The 18,897-nt window shown below is 41.9% G+C and overlaps 1 protein-coding gene across 1 annotated transcript in view; it reads left to right on the top strand.

Moving 5' to 3' along the window:
* The window catches only part of cfap44 (cilia and flagella associated protein 44), a 139,125-nt gene that overhangs the window by 78,521 nt on the left and 41,707 nt on the right, over window positions 1–18,897 (top strand). The window contains exons 18-22 of the mRNA XM_033032970.1: window positions 1,689–1,968; window positions 6,498–6,553; window positions 14,946–15,108; window positions 16,616–16,746; window positions 18,351–18,541. Coding sequence (XP_032888861.1) covers window positions 1,689–1,968; window positions 6,498–6,553; window positions 14,946–15,108; window positions 16,616–16,746; window positions 18,351–18,541 — 821 coding nt within the window. The remainder of the gene's footprint in view (window positions 1–1,688; window positions 1,969–6,497; window positions 6,554–14,945; window positions 15,109–16,615; window positions 16,747–18,350; window positions 18,542–18,897) is intronic.

Below are 18,897 nucleotides of genomic sequence, written 5' to 3'. Positions count from 1 at the left end.
GTCAAATGCCTTGCTAAAATCCATATATGTAATATCTACAGCTCTGCCTTCATTAACTATTTTGGTTACTTTTTCAAAAACTCAATCAGATTTGTGAGCCCCATCTCCCACATACAAAACAATGTTGACTATTTCTAATCAGCCCTTGTCTTTTAAAATGCGTCCCTCAGAATACTGTCTAGTAGCTTTCCGACCACAGATGTTTGTAGCGCCAGATATTCATATCGTTCAAGAGATTACTCCCTCTAGCCGCTAAATGGACTGCATGGTTAAGGGGAATGTCTTTATATGCATGCGAGTTCACCGTCAGAGACCTACAGAGCTTCTTCACAGATAAGTCTTCAAAAACACAGTCTTTTGATGAATAAATTCTTTATTGTTGATGAAAAACAATAAGATACATCCAAACTTCTTCCGACTCATTACTATAATCTTCACCGAACTCCAGCTTATCGCTTTAAACATTAGGAAACTCCTCGTGTCTCCCGTTACACTTCGCATTGTCAAAGGGTAAACCTTCTCCATGCTGGTCCAAAACTAAACTAACAACTAAGCTTCTGAGCAAGAAACTTAGCTCAAAACACACCTTTTAATATACGTCATAAATCCCACCCACAATATAATGGGCAGTCTAAAATTTAAAGACACATGCCATAGTTAATGGCACACAAAACAAGCCAAATAGCCACTACAATGTTAGACCCACGTCTATAGTTCACAGGCTTTTCCTTGCAGCCCTTTTAAAACAGAAGCACAACATTTGCCATCCTCCAGTCTTCCTGCAACTCACCCGTTTTAGTGATGCCTTGGTTCTTTATCACTCTATCTACTTGTGTTGCCACATTTAGGGAGTTACGGACTTGGACCTCATGATACCTCTGTACATCAACACTTTTAGAGTATTGCCATTAGCTGTATCATTTCCTCTTACATTCGACCTCCTAAAATACAACACTACACACATGCTTGGTTTAAGCTTCACCTGGTCATTATAGAGGAAATGGACAAATAATGTTTTGGTTGGGTCCCATCTTCAGACTACCCCAGATTGAGCCATATTGTTACTGACATGTCCTAATTTCTATGGTTCCATTGTAACTGGCCTAAATTGTTTTGCAGATTAAAACACCAGAGGCCACTCAGTTTATGCATTTGATGTGTTAATTTGAATCAGATTGACCCTTGCAAATAAGCTTAAATGGTAACATAAAAAACTGTTATTGTCAAGATCAATCATACTCCAGATTTTCTATGTCATGGATTTGCAATTTGCAGCATAGAATAAGTTGGTAAATCTACTAATGCGGCATAACTGCTGTGCAATCCAATAGTTTGCAAAGGTTTATCTGTAAAAATGACATAGATATTTGTCCTTCTGACCAGAATTCAAATGATGCAACTGATAAAATGCACTCCTGATGTGCAGCAACGTGCTGTTGATCACACGTTTTTGGCTTAAAACTCACTTTAATTTAATCAATAGAAATGATATCTTTGAAGTCACAAGAATACAAAAATATGTGTGAGTATGTAAAACACTTCCCTTTCCAGTGTGAGAAGTAACAGTTAATGAAAGAATGAATAAACCACACTTAGATTAATTTATTTTTGATGTGGATGCACTGTTGACAGTACAGAGTCAATACAACGAGTTCAAAGATAATCACTTGAACTTCTTTTTGTTCTAGTTCGGAAAAGGACCTTCTATTTTGTGGGATGGAAGATGGAGCTGTGCGAATATATTCTATTAAGGCACATGATTACAAACTGAAATCCATGCAAGGATTCTGGAGTCTTAATGTACATGACAATGACTATGGTCACATTAATCAAATTTGCATCAGTCACGATGAACAGTTTCTGCTTACATGCGGAGCTGATAGCAACATCTTTGCCTTCTGTATTTTTCCTCAAGAGGAAATTGATGAATTAGTCAGTAGAAAGCGAGCTGTCGTGCCAATTCCTAGGGTAAGTTCAATAAAACGACTTACGGTTGCAAATTAGGACCCATGGCAGTTTAGAGTCATGCGTCATCAGCGTGGAAACAGATCGACCCAACTTGTCCACACAGACCAATATGCCCCATCTACACTAGTGCAGCATTTGGCTCATTAACTAATTATGTGTCACAGTCATGCAACAGAGAAGCAGACCCTTTGGCTCATGATGTCTATGCTGTACATTGTACAATCTATAACCTTTTCGCATCCTGCACACTAGGGGCAATTTACAGAAGTCAATTAACCCACAAACTTGTACGTCTTTGGAATGTGGGAAGAAACTGGAGCAGCTGAGAAAAAAACCCACAAGGTCACAGCGAGAAAGTACAAACTCTACACAGACAGAACCTGACATTTGAGTATAGGAGCAGGGAGGTTCTACTGCAGTTGTACAGGGTCTTGGTGAGACCACATCTGGAGTATTGCGTACAGTTTTGGTCTCCAAATCTGAGGAAGGACATTATTGCCATAGAGGGAGTGCAGAGAAGGTTCACCAGACTGATTCCTGGGATGTCAGGACTGTCTTATGAAGAAAGACTGGATAGACTTGGTTTATACTCTCTAGAATTTAGGAGGTTGAGAGGGGATCTTATAGAAACTTACAAAATTCTTAAGGGGTTGGACAGGCTAGATGCAGGAAGATTGCTCCCGATGTTGGGGAAGTCCAGGACAAGGGGTCACAGCTTAAGGATAAGGGGGAAATCCTTTAAAACCGAGATGAGAAGAACTTTTTTCACACAGAGAGTGGTGAATCTCTGGAACTCCCTGCCACAGAGGGTAGTCGAGGCCAGTTCATTGGCTATATTTAAGAGGGAGTTAGATGTGGCCCTTGTGGCTAAGGGGATCAGAGGGTATGGAGAGAAGGCAGGTACGGGATACTGAGTTGGATGATCAGCCATGATCATATTGAATGGCGGTGCAAGCTCGAAGGGCCGAATGGCCTGCTCCTGCACCTAATTTCTATGTTTCTATGTTTCTAACCTGTACCACTCTGCCATTGTGCTATTTTATGTACCTCTATCAGTCCATTCCCCATCTCTTCAGCCTCCACTGCTGCAAGGAAAACATACCCAGCCTATGCAATCTCTCCTCCAAAATGAAATGCACTATTCCAGGTGGATTCTTATGTAAGTGCAAAATCGAAGTACATAGCTCAATCAAAGACAAGGTCCATTGAATTTCATAGTTACTTTTGTGTAGTTTTTAAGAGACTGATGGTTGATGCGATGAAGCTGTTTTTGAACCTAGTGGTCATGGTTTTCAGACTCCTGTATTGTACCTTCTTTCTCATGGCACGAGCAAAAAGAGAGCTGGCCAGGGTGGTGTGAGTCTTTGATAATATTGGCTGTCTTCTATAGATCACTTTGAAGGTGGGGAGGTTAGTTCCTTTGATGGATCAGGCAGTGTCCACCACTCTTTGTAACCTCCTTCATTCCTGAGAATTTAAATTGTCAAACCATAACCAGTCAATATGTTCTTTACTGTGCACCTGTAGAAATTTGATTAAATATTCTTCGCCTTACCGAATCTTCTCAATCTTCTAAGGAAGAACAGGTAGCACAGGTACAGGCCCTTCAGCCCACAATGCCTATACAAACACAATGCCAAGATTAACTAATCTCATCTGCCTGCACATGATCATATATCTCCATTTCTTGAATATCCATGTGCCTATCTAAAAGTCTCTTAAACACCACTTTGTGTGGAGTTTGTGTGCTTTCCCTGTGACCGCATGGGTTTTCTCCGGGTGCTCCGGTTTTCTCCCAAGTTCCAAACATATGCAGGTTTGTAGATTAATTGGCGTCTGTAAATTCCCGCTAGTGTGTAGGATGCGAAAGTGGAATAAAATAGAACTAGTGCACGGGTGATCGATGGTTGACGTGGACTCGGTGGCCGAAGGTCCTGTTTCCACGTTGTATCTCAAAACTAAACTAAACTAAGGCTGTTGCATTTATTTCTCTGCAAGAGGCCTGAGGAGAGATCTTATAGAAGCGTATAAAATCATGAGGGGAATAGATAGGGTGAATGTTTCGGAATATTATACAATTAGTGGCATAACTCTAAACAGCATTTTACTCCTGGGGTCTTAGTCTATACCTCCCTGAAAGTGGCAACACAAGTGGATAGAGTGGTAAAGATGGCATATGGTATACATGTTTTCATTGTTCGGGGTATTGAGGAACACAAGTAGATAGAGTGGTAAAGAAGCCATCTAGTTTGGTTGCTTTCATAGGTTGGGGCATTGAGTATAAGAGCCATGAAGTCATGCTGCAGCTTCATAGAACGTTGATTAGGCTGCATTTGGACGATTGCATGCAATTCTGGTTGGTCCATTGCAGGAGGGATGTGAAGGCTTTGGAAAAGGTACAGAGGAGGTTCAACTGAATGATTCCTGGATTAGGAGGTATTAGCTACAGAGAGAAGCTGGACAGACCTGGTTTGTTTTCTTTGGAACGCCGGAGGTTGTGGGGAAACCTGATAGAATTATATAAAATTATGAGAGAGAGAGATGGGGTAGACAGTCAAAATCTTTTTGAATCTTGAAAAAAATCAAATACTAGAGGACATAACTTTAAAGTGAGTGGGGCAGTGTTTAAAGCAGATGTGCAGAGCAACATTGTTACACAGAGGCTGGTGAGTGTCTAGTGAGTTCTGCTGGGGTTAGCGGTTGAGGCAGATAAAATGCTTCTCCAAAAGCATTGAATGTGTTGTCACCTTTCAAATTTAGATCTGTCTTCCCAACAACTTCATGTTTGATTCAATCCAGTCAGGTTTCTACCCAGCTTAAGTATTTATCAGCCACAAGTGATAAACTTTCATTTCTCTCAATCTTACTGCAGTCTTTGACATAAAGTATCCACACGATCCTTCTTCACCTGTCACCCTCCCAGGTTCTGTTTTTACCTAACCAGCCATGCAAGAACCTGCAATGTCTTCTATTTCCACTCCCAACCTATTATCTCCTGAGCCTCTTAAGAGCCTCTTTTACATCTTCTGTTTATCACCTCCATTATGCCCCTTTATGACATTATATGAATATACTTCCTGGCGAGGATGCGACAATTTTTCGAGTCATGCCCTCACCCCCCTCCTCGCGGCTTACCAACTGGATTGGTGCGGCCTTTCCTGCCGGGGACCAGACCAAAGCTTCAGCAGCGGTGGCGCAGCGCTGGATACATCGCGGAGCGGGCGATGCCTCACCTGGGATCGCCGTTTGAAGCTCCGGAGTGTTGGGCCTGCAGCATCGACTTCGCGGAGCTGTGGTTTGTAGAGCTCCCAGCGCGGGCGGCGCTGACCAACATCGCGGAATCCTGGGGACCCTTTGCCGAGGGCCGCCAGCGTTGAATCTCCGCCCAGCTCGGCTTGTGGAATTCGGGAACCGCGGACTCTGGTAGGAAGTGGCCGATTCGGAGGTACAAGCCGCTGAGGATGTTCTTCTGTTCCGACATTGGAGTTCCATCATCCCGACGAGAGGGCCTGAACATCGGGCCGCCTGTAGCGGCGACTGTGGGCGGCTCGGGAGACCCCAACACGGGTGAACATTGGGGAACATCAACGAGGAGGTTGACTGAACTTCCCTCACAGTGGGAAACTTTGGTACCGCTGTGGGGATGTTTATGTTATGGATGATTGTGTTATGTGCTTTTATTTATTTATTTATCTGTCCTTTTAAAAAAAAAATTCAATGTATTTATTTGTTTATTTATTTGTTTTAAAAAAAATTATTCGTATGGCTGTATGGGTAAAAGCATTTCGTTGTCTAAGTACTTGTACTATGGACAATGACAATAAAGTTGAATCAAATCAAATCAAATCAAATCAATACCGTGTGCGGATGGTACATCGAAGGACGAGAAGCCGAAGCCAAGAAGTGGAAGCCAAGATATCGAATGGGCATGACGCCAAAAGGATATGAAGCCGAACGGACATCACGCTGAAAGGACAAGACGCAGAACGGACATGACTTCTCCGGGGACGGGATTTGTCCAGGACTTTGTCTGCGATTGGTCCAGATCCCCGCATCCATCAAATCACTAGCCGGGGGGAGACAGGAGGGTGGGGGGGAAGCTTGAGCTTGCGTTTGTAAAATAGTGGCAGTGACTTCAAGCTGCTGTGATTGCCACAGAGGCTTTTCGATGTCATGTTCATTCCCCATCTGATCTTAAGCCGAAAAACAATCTGACGCCGAACCGACACGACATATTCTGTGGGGCATTCGGAGAAACTATATAGAGAAAATTTTAACCACTTCCAGAATTTTCTCTTGAGACACCGAAGTAGGCTAAGCCTACCTTTGCAACTTTGGTTTTATATTTAACCATGAGATGAGCTTTGCGTTTGCTGCTACTTCATTTCACTGCAACTTCGGGTGCATGTGATGAATAAAATTGACTTTGACTTTGACTTGGACATTAAACATCAAACATTAATATGTATGATTTGCTGAAATGTACACTAATTACACAGGATAATAATATATTTATTTATTTCCGACAGATGGGTTTTGCACGTGATAAACTAGCAAATGATATTGATGATCCAAATGCCTACAGGTATGCTGTTATTCAGAAATATAAAAAACATTGTCCACATGATGTAAATGTGGTGTGTTTTATTGAATAAATAGATCTACTTAAATCTATACAGTTCAAAGTTCAGATTTATAGTTAATCACTACTTTTGGATGCTAGAATTTTAATGGAAAATTGTCTTCCCTAAAGCCTTCTGCTTCACGGCTAATCGGTCCTCCTTTATGCTCCTCTGAACCTACCTTTTGCACAAACGTTGTCATTAGTTCTAATATCCATCCATGCACATTAGTGCCACATTTTCTCTGATGACCTTACTGAACTTGTTGGGATGTTCTGCTTTGTTAATGGGGCTGCTTAAATAATGTTGTTGGAGAGTCCTACGATAAGAGTAGATTATCTATTTGTTGCAAACATGCTTGATTTTTATTCTTTCGGAATTAATAGGGTGAAAATTAGGTGAGTGCTGCCAGTCCTGCCATCCTGCCCCTCAAACCTGCTCAGCAATTCAGGGCTAATATATTTCTTAATTCTCTACCTTTCTCTGCTTTGTAAACCTTAATACCCAAGCCTATAAAACATTCCTGAGATTTATAGAATTTTGCTTTGCATAGCTTTTAAGAGTTTATGCAATCGAGGCTGGTAAAAGTAGTTCAAAGACAGATCATAGGACTGAAACAGGCATGAAAGCTGCTTTCTGGTTCTATGTCCTCCAAAGTTGCACTTGTTAGGTCATACATAATGTTTGGGACAAGGACGCATCATTTATTAATTTGTCTCTGTTCTCCACAATTTGAGATTTGTAATAGAAAAAAAATCACATGTGGTTAAAGTACACATTGTGAGATTTTAATAAAGTCAATTTTTATAGATTGTGGTTTCACCATGTAGAAATTACAGCAGTGTTTATACATAGCCCCCCCCCCCCCCCCCCCCCCTCCCCCATTTCAGGGCACCATAATGTTTGGGACACAGCAATATCATGTAAATGAAAGTAGTCATGCTTAGTATTTTGTTGCATATCCTTTGCATGTAATGACTGCTTGAAGTCTGCGATTCATGGACATCACCAGTTGTTGGGTGTCTTCTCTGGTGATGCTCTGCCAGGCCTGTATTGCAGCCATCTTTAGCTTATGTTTGTTTTGGGGGCTAGTCCACTTCAGTTTTCTCTTCAGCATATAAAAGGCATGCTCAATTCGGTTCAGATTGGATGATTGACTTGGCCACTCAAGAATTTACCATTTTTTTAGCTTTGAAAAACTCCTTTGTTGCTTTAGCGGTATGTTTGGGATCATTGTCTTGCTGTAGAATGAACCGCCTGGCAATGAGTTTTGAGCCATTTGTTTGAACTTGAGCAGATAGGATATGTCTATACACTTCAGAATTCATCATGCTACTACCATCAGCAGTTGTATCATCAATGAAGATAAGTGAGCTAGTACCTTCAACAGCCATACATGCCCAGGCCATAAAACCACCACAACCATGTTTCACTCTGATATAAGTTAATCTTTGTCTCATCTGACCACAAGACCTTTTTCCAGAACTGTGGTTGCTCTTTTAAGTACTTCTTGGCAAACTATAAACTGGCTAGCTATTTTTGCGGCTAACCAGTGGTTTGCATCTTGCAGTGTAGCCTCCGTATTTCTGTTCATGGAGTCTTCTGTGGTCTGTGGTCATTGACAAATCCACACCTGACTTCAGAAGAGTGTTTCTGATCTGTTGGACAGGTGTTTGGGTCTTTTTCTTTATTATAGAGAGAATTCTATCATCAGCTATGGAGGTCTTCCTTGGCCTGTCAGTCCCTTTGCGGGCAAGCTCACCAGTGCTCTCTTTCTTCTTAATGATGTTCCAAACAGTTGATTTTGGTAAGTCTAAAGTTTGGCTGATGTCTCTAACAGTTTCATTCTTGTTTCTCAGTCTCATAATGCCTTCTTTGACTTTCATTGGCACAACTTTGGTCCTCATGTTGATAAACAGCAATACATTTTTTAAGGTGATGGAAAGGCTGGAGGAAAGACTAGGTGCTGAGAGCTCTCTTATACCTGCATTAGGAAGGCAATTAAACACACCTGAGCAATTACCATCACCAGTAAAGCCACATGTCCCCAACATTATGGTGCCCTGAAGTGGGGGGGACTATAATAATAATAATAATAATGCATTTTATTTATGGGCGCCTTTCAAGAGTCTCAAGGACACCTTACAAAAATTTAGCAGGTAGAGGAAAAACATGTAAGGGGAATGAAATAAATAGTAGAGACATGACTAGTACACAAAGTAAAGACAGAATATAATTCAAAACACAATATGAGGCAATTAATGCACAGATGAAAAGGGAGGGGGACGTGGGGCTAAGGATAGGCAGAGGTGAAGAGATGGGTCTTGAGGCGGGACTGGAAGATGGTGAGGGACACTGAATAGCGGATCAGTTGGGGGAGGGAGTACCAGAGCCTGGGAGCTGCCCTGGAGAAGGCTCTGTCTCCAAAACTGCGGAGGTTGGACTTGTGGATGGAGAGGAGACCGGCTGATGTGGATCTGAGGGATCTTGAGGGTTGGTAGGAGGAGAGGAGGTCAGTGAGATATGGGGGGGCCAGATGGTGGAGGGCTTTGTAGGTGAGGATCAGGATTTTGTAGGTGATCCGGTGGGAGATGGGAAGCCAGTGAAGTTGTTTGAGGACTGGAGTGATGTGATGCCAGGATTTGGTGTGGGTGATGAGTCGGGCGGCTGCGTTCTGGACCAGTTGGAGTCGGTTGATGTAGGTGGAGCTGATGCCAAGGAGAAGTGAGTTGCAATAGTCCAGTCGGGAGGAGATGAAGGCATGGATGAGTCTTTCAGCAGCGGGAGGTGTGAGAGAGGGTCTGAGTTTGGCGATGTTGCGGAGATGAAAGAAGGAGGTTTTAATGACATGGCGAATGTGAGGCTCAAGGGAGAGGGTGGAATCAAAGATCATGCCAAGGTTGCGGGCCTTGGGAGATGGGGAGACAGTGGAGCCGTCGATGGTGAGAGTGGGGTTATTGATTTTGCTGAGTGTGGCTTTGGAGCCTATGAGGAGGAATTCTGTCTTATCGCTGTTAAGTTTGAGGAAGTTATGTTGCATCCAGGTTTTTATAGCTGACAAACAGGAGTTGATATGGGAGGGGGGGGGGGGGGGGGTTGTGGGGGGATTTGGTGCCGAGGTAGATCTGGGTGTCATCGGCGTAACAGTGGAAGTCCAGGTTGAAGTGGCGGAGTATCTGACCAAGGGGGAGGATGTAGATGATGAAGAGGAGGGGGCCGAGTACGGAGCCTTGGGGAACGCCTTGAGTGACTGTGGCTGTAGCAGAGGTGTGGTTGTGGAGAGAGATGAAGTGGGATCTGTTGGAAAGGTAGGAACTGAGCCAGCTGAGTGCAGAGCCTTCAATGCCGAGGTCTATGTATAAACACAGTTGTAATTGCTACAGGATGAAACCAAAATGTATAAAATGACCCTTTAATAAAATCTGACAATGTGCACTAACCACATGTGATTTTTTTAAATTACAAATCTCAAATTATTGTGTACAGAGGTAAATAAATGAATGATGGGTCTTTGTCCCAAACATTATGGAGGGCACTGTAGATCGATGAAATTACATTTGGTAACAAGACCAGAATATGTTATTAATATATGTGGGGATAATGCAGTCTGACCAAGAGAAAGGGAAAATGCAAGGTAGATAAGGGTAGATAATTGTGATGATAGCAACGTGATAGAGAGGTTGTGGAAGTAATTTTTGGTCAACACCTATTTCTTGTTAAGAAATATCAGAAGTTCACACACATTCCCGAACTTCGGCTCACTCTCTCCTCTCTGCATCTTAAGACTTGTTTAGTTTCTAAAATTTCCCAATTTTGATGAAAGGCCATGAAGCTAAAATATTACCCATTTCTCTCACTAGTGTTGCAGTGTCAGTGCTGGGTCCACTGCTATTTATTATCTACATTAAGATTGGCAGTAAATTTGCAGCGGACACCAAAATTGGTGGTATTGTCGGTAGTGAGGACGGAAATCTAAGTTTGGACAATGAACTAGATTAGTAAGGAAAGTGGGCCAAGGTATGGCAAATGGAATTTACGGTAACTCTGACAAGTATAAGATGTTGAATTTTGGTATATCAAAGCAGGATAGGATTTTCACAGTAAATGGTAGAGCCTTGGAAAGTGTTGTAGAACAGATAGATCTGGCGGTACAGATGCAGGCTTCCCTGAAAGTTGTAAGTCAGATGGACAGAGTGGTGAAGAAGGTATTTGACATGCTTGCCTTTTTGAAGGGTATTGAGTACAATTATTGGATTATCATGATGCAGCTAAACTGCTCATTGCTAAAACCACACTTGAGGTACTGTCTGCAGTTCTGGTCACCCAGCTATAGGAAGTATATTACTGTTAGAAAGGGTGCATAAGAGATTCAGCAAGATGTTTCCTGGACTTGCAGGCTTGAATTGTAGGGAGAGGTTGAAAAGGCTAAGACTTTTTTCTTTTAGTGTAGGAGGTTGAAGGTGACCTTACTAAAGTGCATAATATCATGAGGACATTGATAAAGTGAATGATCGTTGTTTTTTTCCTAGGAGAGAGGATTCTGAAACTAGTGGGCAGAGGCTTAAGGTTAGAGGCAAGAGATTCAGGGAAGTCCCTATTTGTGCCAGAGGAAGCTATAGAATTGCCACATTCCAAAGACATTTGAACAGATATATGTAAAGGAATAGGTTTAGAGGGATATGGGCCAAATGCAGGCAAATGATACTCGCTTAGAATGCCAACTTGGCCAACATGGACAAGGTGGGCTGGAGGGGGAGTTTTCATGCTGTACAGCTCTGTGACTTTACTGTGTATTTCCAGCATTTTGTTTCTTATATTTTTGTGAAGTAACAGCATGCAAACAAAAAAGTTATTGCCATGTAAGTGATGACACCCAAGCCCTACCTGCTCTACATCTTGGGTCAGAGAAAGTATTTCTGTCCTATAAGCAACATCCACTTTCTTTGCTTGTAGTGTCCATTCCCCACTAACTTTCCACATCCCTAATATTCAATTCTGTCTAATTCATTCCCATGCTGACCCTCTACTGCCTTCGGTACCAAACCCAGTTAATGCAATGATTTTGCAAACAATATCCTTTCAAAGAGTGGAGGACTCTTGCGGTGATCTATGGCAGAGATTTCTCTTTTCTAACCAATCTTTTATTCCATTTCTGGCTATCCTATTAACTTGCTTTGGTAATACCCACTCAGATAGAAAACACTCATGCACAGCCTGCTTCGATGTATCGACATCGATTCCATCAACCATTTTCCACTCTGTAGGAAACTGCATTGTACTGGAAAAAAAAGGTCACTCATGGAACTCTGTCCCCCATTATATGATTGTGATATACAATTAAATTGTGCAAACATTGGAAGAGACATATTAATAAATTATATTAATTAGGATTTTCAATCAACGAACTACTGGAGGAATGTAGCGAGTCAAATTGCATCTGTTGAGAGAATCAAACATTCAATGTTTCGAGTCGGGATCCTTCTTCGGACTGGAGAAGTCTATTTTTTGTTCAAGATTCCAGCATTTGCAGTCTCAAGTCTCCAGGACTCTCAATCAAATGTTTATGTACTAATGAGGAAGGAAACAATGCTAAACCTATTTATGGGGAATAAAGTAGGGCAAGGCATGTGGATTCAGTGTGTAAACATCCAGATTTTAGTGTTTGTGCTGCATTTATGTTGAAGTATTTATGGAAAAGGATAAAGAAAAGTTAAAAGATGTAAATATCCAATTAGATAAGAAACATTTTCTGTGATTTGAGAAGGGTGAATTGAAATCATGATTGGTGTTGGAAGTAGCTGTTGAGCAATGATGGGCTTTGAAAGTGATGATTAGTCTTGATACAAACTGAGCAGATTCTCATAATGAGAAAGGAAAGCATATCCACAACTAGAACTCCCTGGATCACAATGGAAATAAATATGAAAATGAAACAAAACCTTCATGAAGGATACCCATGCTTTTGTTACTTAAACTCATAATTCCAGCACAATTGTTTTTTACTAATATCTTGTTAACTAACAAGAGTTCAGGGTGAATTGTAAAATAGATTAAAAAAAAAGAAAATAAATAGTATGTAAAAGGACACCAGATGACAGTGAAGGAAAATCTAAAATAGTATGTAAATATAGAAAATATGAAAGAATAGTTAAGGCAATGGTGTGAACAATTATGACAGGGGAAATTTCTTGCTGAGAGTGGGCATTGAAGAGGTTCTGAATGAGCTAATGTTGGTCATGGGCCAGTTGGAGTTCTCTCAGCTCTAAGTCAACATTTCAAAGATACTTCAATGATTATAAAGTGCTCTGGGATGATCTGAAATCTAAATAGAAGTTGTAATATTAATGTGTCCTTGTTTGCAATTATCTTCACAAATAAAGAGGAATTAAATTCAAACAATGTTTCAGATTGTGTGGGGTGGGGATGTAAAGATCTTGGATATAATTAAAAATAAGCAGCAAGGGCATTATTCCAAATTAACAAATCATCTGGTTCTTGTGGGATACATTTTAGAAGGTGGCTTGAGCAAAAATATGATGAGCTCTGATCTCAACTGTCTAATCATCTTTGTAAATCACACCAGACAGCTGGTCGATCATAAATACCAACCCCTCATTTATAAAAAAGAAAGAAAAATCAATAACTGCTGTTTTAACAGAAGGAAAACAAACAGATAGAACAGCAGCTGAGCTGCTGCCTTATGGCCCTGTCTCACGGTGCGAGTCCACCCACGAGTGATCCCGAGTTTAAAACAAATCAAACTCGTGGTACTCACCTAGAATTAACATAGCGGGAACGTCGGAACTCGTAACGCTAACAACAGGTACTCGGGAAACTTGTTAACTTGTGAAAATCTTTCAACATGATGAAAGATTTCCACGAGTCAAATTTACTCTTGAAGTAAAAATTTAAAACTTTTAAACTCGTTGTAAGATCGTAGTAGCCCGTGAGTTTACCGTAGTGACTCGTGAGTCTACCGTGGGCACTCTTTAACTCACCGGACAGGCAGCATCTCTGGAGAGAAGGAATGGGTGACGGGATGACGTTTCCAAAATTCTGCTGCATCTTTGTGTCACTCCAGCACTGTGTGTTCACTTTTTGTCAAACAGCATCTGCCCTTTCTTGTGTATTACATTATTTGTATCCGTGGCAGTTGATTGTCGCCCCCTTCAGTTTCCCAGGGGGTCGGGGCGGGACTGGAGTTGGGAGGGAAAGGTGGGGAGGGGAGTGGGGGGTTTCGGGTGAGTTAGTATGGGAGGCAAGTGTAGGAGAGGTGTACTGACTGTATGGGCAGACACTTTGGTAGTGATTGCCCATGGGGTTCACTTTCGAGTACTTCATAATGTAGAGAGCATTATAAAGTTTCCGCAAAAAAAGATTTTGTGTGGATCTGGTATATCTGGGTATTGAAGGCGCTTCTGGTCTGCAGTGTGCAATAGTCACCAAAATACACTGCATCTTGAGAAAGGAAAAATACAAAACATGTCAATCCCAATGGACAGGCCTTAGTCATGGTGCTGTACAACATGGAAACGGTCCGTCGGCCCAGCTTGGCCGTGCCGTCCAAGTTGGCGTCTTGGGATAGTCCTATTTGCCTGCATGTGGCCCATAGCCCTCTAAACCCTTCCCATCCATTTATCTGTCATTAATAACATCAAGAAAATATTAAGTCTACGTGAGCCTGCTTCAGTTTCCTGGGTCCAACTCAGAGAGATGTTTCCCCCCTTTCCAGGGTTAATCGCTCCACTGTTTATAATGCTCTCTGCATTATGAAGTCCTCGACAGTGAACCCCATGGGCAATCACTACCAAATACTCCATATTTGAAAAACCCGCCAAGGAGCTTGCGCTGTGCATGCACAGATGGCTGCTGCGCTTGCGCAGTACAGCAAAGGCAAAATTTCAGCTGCCTTCAGCCCCGCTTGTCATTGACGGCTTGAAGCAGCGCCGACGGCACGTGGGCTGCACAGACCTTCGCGTGTTACAAGTGCTGCGGTTGAAAGGCACGGAGAATTATGCCTACCTAAGAGATCGATCTCTTAGATAGGCATAATTCTCCCATGCCTTTACTATTTCTATTTAACAATTACATTTCATAATTTTAGTCAGGGTAGGCAGTGCCTACCTTGCATACCCTGATGGCACGTGCCTGTCTTGCACAGACCTCGGGAATTGAAGTATGAGCATGTTTTTCAGCCTCTCTTTCTGGGGTCTCCTGCTGATTCCTTTGGGTTGTATGGCTGAACCTATTGGTAGCATATTTTTACCAATTCATCATTACTCATCAGCTTTTGTAGATGTGAATTGAACAGTTACTAGATACTATGACATTTTTCTATTTTTGCCATGTATAAAGTCTTGAAGATGCTAAACAGAAGGCAGAGTCGGATCTAATATTGAAGCTGGCAGAGGAAAAGAAGGCAAAGAAAAGGGTGGAGTTAGATAAGCTGCAAAACGACTTCAAGGAACTTCAAATCAAAAATGCAGAACTCCCTGAACATGTCCAGCTCCAGAAAAAGGTGACATTTAAGAGTTTATTATTTAATCTTTGATTAATCAAATACAATCATGAAAAACTTTATTAAACCACAAGCGAGGAGGGCATGATATTCTGACTAGAATGACATACAACTGGGAAGTTATGGGCCTGTCCCACTTAGGTGATTTTTCAGGCGACTACTGGCGACTGTCAAGTTGCCGGCAGTTGCCTGAAGAACTGGCAACTGGAACGGCGACTGTTAGAGTGGAACACACACACACACATTGCTTCCTCCGTTATGCAGGTGGGGGACAGGGTAAGCGGGGCAGCACCGTCTGAGTGAAATTCCCATGGTGCAAAGCCAAGGTGATACAGACACACACCGCGATGAACAGGAAGGTTGGCGCTGTAATTAAGATGGCTAAGCACAGTGTACAGTAAGTCCTTTAAGAGAAGTGGGGGAGATGGGGGAGAAGGAGTGGAGACAACTCTTAAGAAGCCAGAGATACACGGCTGTGAAGCTCGGTGAACATTAACATTACCAGTCAGTTATCCTTGGTTCTGAAAACTACTGCTTACGTTATTTTTTCCCAATGAGCCAATGAAATTCACCTGTCAGCACTGGCTACAACCTACGAGAACCTACGAGAACCATCAACCTCCTGGCAACCCACTAGGACCTCCTGGCGACCCACCTACGGCACAGGAATTCTCGCTACTCTCCATGGCGGCTTCATTCTAGTCGCCGCTAATTTTTCAACGTGTTGAAAAATTTGCGGCGACTATAATGAGGCCGCGACTAATTCCCAGAATGCGGGAACTCCTCACGACCATGAAGGCGACACCCCGGCAAACACCCGCGAACATGTGGCGACCATGTGGCGACTGCATAGTCTCCTGCAGTCGCCTAAAAAGTCGCCTGTGACACAGGCCCATTAACATTCTTAATTACAGTGTTTTCATGGGAGAGGTATAGAGGCAATTATTGGCAGGGCTGTAAGAATTTTGTCATAGCATTGTGATGTGAATATTTTCCAAGGGCATTAATGATAGTTGTATTACGAGTTGTTTCACTGGCACTGATTCAGAGCAACAAGATTATCAATTATACAATAATGAAATTAAATAATTGATGTAATTTTGAAGAGTGAGCGTTGATTGGGATAGTGTAAAATACTCTGCTGGAATAAGCAGATTTCTCCTCTAAAAGAATAATTTCTCATCTAATCATTTGTCCAGTTGTGAAAGGAAACTTTAGTCATAAACCAGAAACTCAAGTGTAGGAGTGGAACTTGAACACTTTGATGCCCAAGACAGCAGGACTGGCTTTGAGCCAAGACTGGGAATCTGTAACCAAGATGCCACTCATGTTCCGTATCCTGAAGCCTGGAAGCATTCAGTTCATATCTGCACTTTTATCTCCCCTCTACAATTTAATTTCCTCATATTTATCCACATAAAATGCTATTTGCCAATTATCAGCTCATCTTTCCAATTTATCTGGATTTCTTTTGGAATTGATTTTGTCTTTTGAAACATACTTTTAGGATTTTGAAATTAATAAAAGGATTCAAGAAGAGATTGACAGACAAATAACTGACCGGATTGAGTTTGTTTACAAAGAAATGGCATGGGAACAAGAGAAGTATCTAATTGGCCTCCAAAAACTACAAGCCAGGTACAGTTTTAAATACAAGCATCACTTTCCCAAGTGTTCACTATGCTATCAATTGTCATTTATCATATTGATCATTTCAACATTAGAATTCTTAATGGAATTGCGAGAGAAATTATGAAAAGCAGTGGACAAGTTCAAAAATTATTTCAAAGGTCTAATGAATCCCAGCTGAGATTCCAAGGAAGGATAACTGTATTGACCTTGGAGTGAATACAAAGTACATCCAACAGAATATACTCAGATTTAAGAATCAAATTATGTCATACTTTATAGAGTCATAGAGGCATACAGAATGGAAATAGGGCCCACTGAGTACACGCTAACCATCTGCCACCCATTTACACTATTCTGACATTCTTTTTTTAAATTCTTCACATATTCCCATCAACTATCCCCTGATTCTACCATTAAACCATACCACCAGGGGTCATTTATAATATCCAACTAGACTAAGTGGGACCCGTTGGGTTCCATGTTCACACGGGAGGGCTGGTCCCCCAATGCAATATTCCACCTCTCCACCAATTCCAATATTGGTGGCCAGTAGGGGGGGGGGGGGGGGGGGGGTTGGAGCGCTAGTATGGGTGTTGTGGGCTGAAGGGACTGGTTTCCAGAGGGCTAGTATGGACATTGTGGGCCAAATGGATTATTGGGGTGGCAGCTCAGTCACAAGCCTGCTGTGCTAGCAGCTCACTCACAGCTGGTGGGCTGGCAGTTGACTTACGGCTATTCCTTGAAATTCTATTTCAAGCAGGGTGCAAGGCCACTAAATTCAAGTGCAGTTTCATGCCACTTCAAGCAGGGTGCAAGGCCACCAAATTCAAGTGCAGTTTCATGCCACTTCAAGCAGGGTGCAAGGCCACCAAATTCAAGTACAGTTTCATGCCATATCAAGCAGGGTGCAAGACCACCAAATTCTGAAGGGCCTATCTTTTCTCTCCTTATCATCTTTCCTTTGATGTCTTCTTAATTTCTTTGGAACTTCCTTAATATTACTTGCCGGAGCGAGTGCTCCGGTTTCCACACTGTATGACTCTATGACTATCACAAATAATTATGTACAGGCAAACCCGAGGAATGGCTATTCAGGAGAAAGAATTCACCCTTGCAGCATTCATAAATCACTACCCAAAATTTTGAGATATGGAATAAAATTCAATTTCTTGCACTAGCACTTATTACCCCTTTCTTAATTGCCTTTGAAAAGCTGGTAGCAAGCTGCCTCCCTGAACTGTTGCAGTCTTCTGCTAAGGACTGGTAATATTTTCCCAGTCAGAGTGATAGCACCCTAATGCCCAACTTGTGCACACTGACCAACATGTCCCATCTACACTACTCCCACATGCCTGCATTTGGCCCATATCCATCTAAACCTGTCCAATCCATGTACCTGTCCAATTGTTGCTTAGACATTGTGACAGTACCTGCCCCAGCAGCTCGTTCCATACACCCACCACCCTTTTGTGCGAAAATGTTCTGAAATACAGATCAGAGTTTAAAAACTTTGACAACAAAAATACTTTGTAGACTTTACTAGTTTTTTAAACATTTTAATGATGTAGCTTTATTTTTAATTACCAAGTTATCTATAAATCTTTCCACAGGTTTCGAAATGCAGTAGAGTATGACACAGTTATCGTGCATTGTTTTGAAAGTGATCACAAGGTGTCAACTTATCGAGTCACATCATTCTCTGATAAGTATCACCAAATGAAGATGGACGTGCTGAGAAGGAGCCAACTGCAGGTGGAGCAAAAAAGCAAAGATAATCTTTTTAAGGAAAACAAAGGGGCAGGTAAAGTCCTTTTCAGGATCAAATATCCCCATGCATTTGTTATCTTATTTTTTTAAATCTCAACCAACCTGACATGTTTAAATATGGTCAGAATGGGTTCACACTTCGAAGAGAATTTGCTAATTCGGGGCAGTCAGCATGGCTTTATCCTCGGCATGTCTTAGGAATGATTGACTTTATGAGGAGATGACAAAGGTGATCGATAAGGGTAGGGCAGTGGATGTTCTTCATGGATTTTAGTACGGCATTTGATAAAGTCCCTCATGGTAGGCTGATCCAGAAGATTAAGATGCATGAGATCCACAGTAACGGTCGTGTATATTCAAAATTGCCCTAATCAGAGATGAGGATTGTGG

The sequence above is a fragment of the Amblyraja radiata genome, chromosome 14 (assembly GCF_010909765.2).
Source record: "Amblyraja radiata isolate CabotCenter1 chromosome 14, sAmbRad1.1.pri, whole genome shotgun sequence".
In the NCBI taxonomy this organism is placed as follows: domain Eukaryota; kingdom Metazoa; phylum Chordata; class Chondrichthyes; order Rajiformes; family Rajidae; genus Amblyraja; species Amblyraja radiata.
This window is presented reverse-complemented; position numbering and strand designations above follow the sequence as displayed.